General features: G+C 32.0%; 1 protein-coding gene across 1 annotated transcript; it reads right to left on the bottom strand.

Annotated features, from left to right (window-relative positions):
- Nucleotides 1-912: 912 nt before the first annotated feature.
- Nucleotides 913-2,169, bottom strand: LOC131050279 (F-box/kelch-repeat protein At5g15710-like). Its single transcript, XM_057984481.1, has one exon. The coding sequence runs from the start codon at nucleotides 2,167-2,169 to the stop codon at nucleotides 913-915; it is 1,257 nt and encodes a 418-aa protein (XP_057840464.1).
- Nucleotides 2,170-4,679: the final 2,510 nt, after the last annotated feature.

Here is a 4,679-nt window from a genome sequence, read left to right as displayed (position 1 = left end):
ATTACATGGTTGCTTATAGGGCTTATTCCAAACTAGAAGATCCTAACAAAGGTCAGGTATTCTGCAAATTGAGTTGTTTATGTGTAGATTAATTACATAGACATAATCATACATATACACCTGCAGTAGATTTTTTACTATCTATGATTATGTTAACAAGAAAATTTATATATTCTGTTCGTTCCTGATTTGAAACTGTTACTTATGAGCTTGTATGGGCCTTTCATTTATATAATTTTGTAAGACAGTTCTAATAGATTATTTGTTAAACCAATGTTTAGGAAAATTGCATATAAAATAATTTATAATTTCATTATAAAATAGTGATGAAGAGTAAAAATATCATATCAGCAAACATAGATAGGATCTTTTTGTCTCAAGGCTGTGCTTCATATATCATAGTAAAAATAGCCTAATACATCATTACATAATTCAAATAAAAGAGGGTATTAAAAAATAAAAGAGAGTATTAAATGTATATATGATATGTCATAGTTATATATATAATGTCTTTGAAATTAGAATATATTGATCGAGAATACTGTGATTGCTGATATTAGAATTGCACTAATCATGAGGCAATAAAATCTATTTCACAGATTTGTGTTAGAGCAAAATGAAATATAGAGAAAAAATCCTCATGTAAAAATACTTCAAATTCTATTGGAAATATAAAATTAAAAAAATTATGAATTTATTAAATTTTTAAATCTGATAAAGAATTATAACATTCAAATGATTTCTTCTCACAAGTTTTACATTAATTTTCATCATGTCAGGAAAGAAATCTGATATATTCTAAATAGATCAAGTTATTAGAAAACAAAATAAGAGAACCTAATCCTACTGGATAGATAAGAACAATCCACAACTTAAAAAATGAAATTCTTCTCTTGATCTCTTAAATGAAACCTATACCTTCATGTCTGGCTTAGGCTGAAACCCCAAAATTGATTTATACCTTTGAAATCTGACAGATTGACGAAGCTTGATCCGACTCCAGCACTTCCCATGTAAGCTGTAGACAAACAACTCGGTATTTCTATACCCATTTGTGAGGCAGAGGAAATTTCCGACATTGACAGCTTGATACTGTGAAAGAAAAATTGATTCAAGTAAATAGCCCGCCTTTATAAATTCTTGACACATATCGGGAGGCATTCTTGTCACCTCCCTCCAAGTCCATATTGACATATCCTCATTTTCCCATTTCAATTCCCATACATTCAGGTGAGAATTCACTACTCTTTGATCTGGGTTTATCTGTAGATATATTAATATAAACAGGAACGAAGATCCACATACAGCCAGTTTAGCCAGTCTAGCCAGTCTATATAACGGAATGTTCATATTATCCCGCAGAATCGATTGATCCACCTCTGGAAAGGGCACTAGTTGCGTTCGCTTATCTTCCACGTTCCAAACCACAATTTTGTAATCCCATGAAGTATAGATGAGAAGACCATTGACACACACAATATAAAGAAAACTAAAATCCTCTCTGGGCAGAGGCAACTCAACTTCAATTTGCCATGACTTTTCAAAGCAATTGTAAATTTGTATGCAAGTGGGGTTTCGTTTATTCGACAAACCCACAATTTTGTAGGACTCTCCGTTGTCCATTATTGTCACTGCACGTACATTGTTTGCTATGACAGTGGGAAGATATCTGTATGTGCTTGTAAGTGGATTACAGATTATATATTTTTTCTGAGGTCCTCTAATTCTCGCGATTAGCAGTAGGCCTGCACCTGAACTATGAACAATTGAATGTTCCTGTGAGAGACTTCTAATTGTTTCGCTTGGCAAGAAACGAAGGGAAATAGTCTTCCAAGATTGCGTGAGAAAACAGTACGCCATGGCATGCGTTGAGCTGCATCGAAGAATCCATGGATCTCCCTCTGGCAATGAAGATAGAAATCTGTTAGAGGATAAGAGAGTATTCCATTCTTTACACACAATGCGAAATCGTGAACTGAACTCGACCGGTAGGCTCGAAAACATCACCTCAAGCATATGATCAGGGCATTCGGACCAAACTGATTCTTCATCGCTTCTCTCACTGACTACAATACCCTTCCCCTTCTGCTCAATAGTATTCAACATTAATTCAGATCTTTGTAGGCCGTCAGCTTCATTCTCAATAACACTCATACATTTAGTATCCATTGTTGTTTCTGAAGCTAATGGAGAACCCGTTGGATGTAAATGCACAAATATAGCGTCTTTCTTCGCCTATCTTGCCCTAAATATGTATTTATTGGTCGGCCGATTTTTTATTTTACTTGTGAATTTATTGTTATCGTTTATCATTCGTATTATTCATTAGTATTGTTATTGAATGAAGTTCATTTTTTAGACTATGTATTTATTGGTCGGCCAATTTTTTATTTCACTTATGAATTTATTGTTATGTTTATCATTCGTATTATTCATTAGTATTGTTATTGAGTGAAGATCATTTTTTAATTTAAAAATTCACAAATTTTGTCATGTTACATAAATTTATTTTTTAATATGAATTAATGTACAATTATTTATCTTTCATTTCTGAAGATCTTAGGTGTTTTGAGACACCTTGACAAAAATTAGGGTAGATCTAGAACCCTAATTATAAGTAGGGGCCCTACCAGTTTAACTTCTATAAATTGTTTAGAGTGATTTTAAATAAACAAACAAAATAATAAAGACTAAGTTGTAGAAAATATTCTATGTGAATTTAAATCAATACATTATTATTAGGACTTGTTGTTTGCTAGTAATATTTCAAATAATTAAGTTCAATTGGCTATTAAAAAAATTATTTCAACAAATTAAAAGTGATTACTTTTTTTCTTTTTTAAAAAAAATTATTTTCTTGAAGGTTATATGCAAGTTTCTTAATTTTTAAAATTGTAAAAATTAATTCTTGACAAGTTGATTGGCTTAAAAACTTTACATCTTATAGAATGAATTTCACCATTCCACTACTATTAAGAAAATGTTTAAAAATATAAATAAATTGAAACATGCAACTTTTACTAATAAAAAACATAAAAAAACTAAATGAAATGATAAATTTTACTACAAGACAAACATGATGTGAATAGAACAATATTAAATTTGATTACATGATTATAAATATGATACCCATTGTTATCCCTTAAAGTGTATATACAATAATTTACTTGTAAAAATGCAAACAAGCATGAAAAAGGTTGAAAACAAACTTCTAAAGAATTTTGAAAGAAGAAAATCTTAGAGGAAAATTTAAAACGGAGAGAAAGGATAGACCACAAAATTACGTGGCGTGGCCAACCAACACTCCAATCAAAAAATTTGCAAAACCTAACTTTGAGTTGAAAGGGATAGTAGGATAAGGGCGCCAAATAAAGCAACATAGAATAGCTATATCCAAGAATAAAATCCTAGCCAAGTAGTGGCCAAAGCACCAACCCTTGATGTATCAATGCAGGTCAAAGGAGAGGCAGAAAAACTAAGATGAGTGGTCGTAATTAGAGACAATTATAGGGAAAAGAGGAATAAAAGAATGGATTAGAGCATGGATCAAAGAAAATTGGAAGGCATAAGGAATAATTAGCTCCCTTCCAAAAACAATCCTTGTCATAAAATTTGCATCAGAAGAAGAGAAAGAGGAAATTCCCAGCGCACCTTGATGGTGATTTAAATAAAGTTTGATAAAAGTGCAGAGATGGGTTGACAAAATTAACCCTTAAACTAAAACCCCCTCATATTGGGCTGCAGTTATTCTAGCTCCAAAATACACCTATAGTATAGTGTGTTAGTGACAGGTTAGTAAATCACAACCATTAACTGCAAAATCGATGGTGTAAAACGCGTGACTAACACGCGTGTTAGTCAATCCGTACTATCTTTTTGGAGCCAAAATAGATGCATCCCTCATATTGTGCATTTTGGATATGATTGAAAAATTTACCTATGGAGTATTATATTGGAGACTTCCTTAGCCCAACTAAATCTAATTTGGGTGTGATTTTAAGGTTAGATATGATAAAGATGACCCTTATTTGTATGCTAGAATAAAATTTATCTCCATCAATTGTCTTCCAAAGATTGTGTGACTTATTTGTGATGGAGAGGAGTGGATATTGGAGGTTGAAAAGGAAGTGAAAAATAATGTTATATTAGATGCAAAAGGAGACATCATGCAATAGAGGAAGGTCATTCATTAGCCTCACCAACATGGATCCGAAAAGAACCAAAAGAGAATTGAGCATAAGTAAACCATTGTACAACATAGAAAGAAAATTCACAAGTAGAAAAGGAGGATAGTACAACAATCACACATGCAAATATAGAAATGGCTTATAAGGTCCATGAGTCCTCTGATGAGGAGATGGATGTAGAGAATGACGAGAACCAAGAATATTCTCTAGATATCATAAAAACATTGGACTAGATATGTATAGCACAAGAAACAACGAGTTTCATATCAAGATGAGAAAAGGTAGAAAATTAGAGAATTAAAAGAGGGATGAAGATGCATTTAAATGAGAAAAAAACATCAATTAATGATTATATGTTACGACTTGAATGCAAGGGAGGAAAGCCCTCTTTTGGAAAGAAATTAAGATACAAGCATTGAATGTTTTAAGCTTAAATAGCCTGACAAAAGGCACTTAGTAAAGGGCCACTTGTAAAAAGGTAAGGAAGACTTC

Source organism: Cryptomeria japonica, chromosome 11, assembly GCF_030272615.1.
Source record: "Cryptomeria japonica chromosome 11, Sugi_1.0, whole genome shotgun sequence".
NCBI classification, from domain to species: domain Eukaryota; kingdom Viridiplantae; phylum Streptophyta; class Pinopsida; order Cupressales; family Cupressaceae; genus Cryptomeria; species Cryptomeria japonica.
Note: the sequence above shows the minus strand (reverse complement) of the source record. Positions and strands in the feature narration are given on the sequence as shown.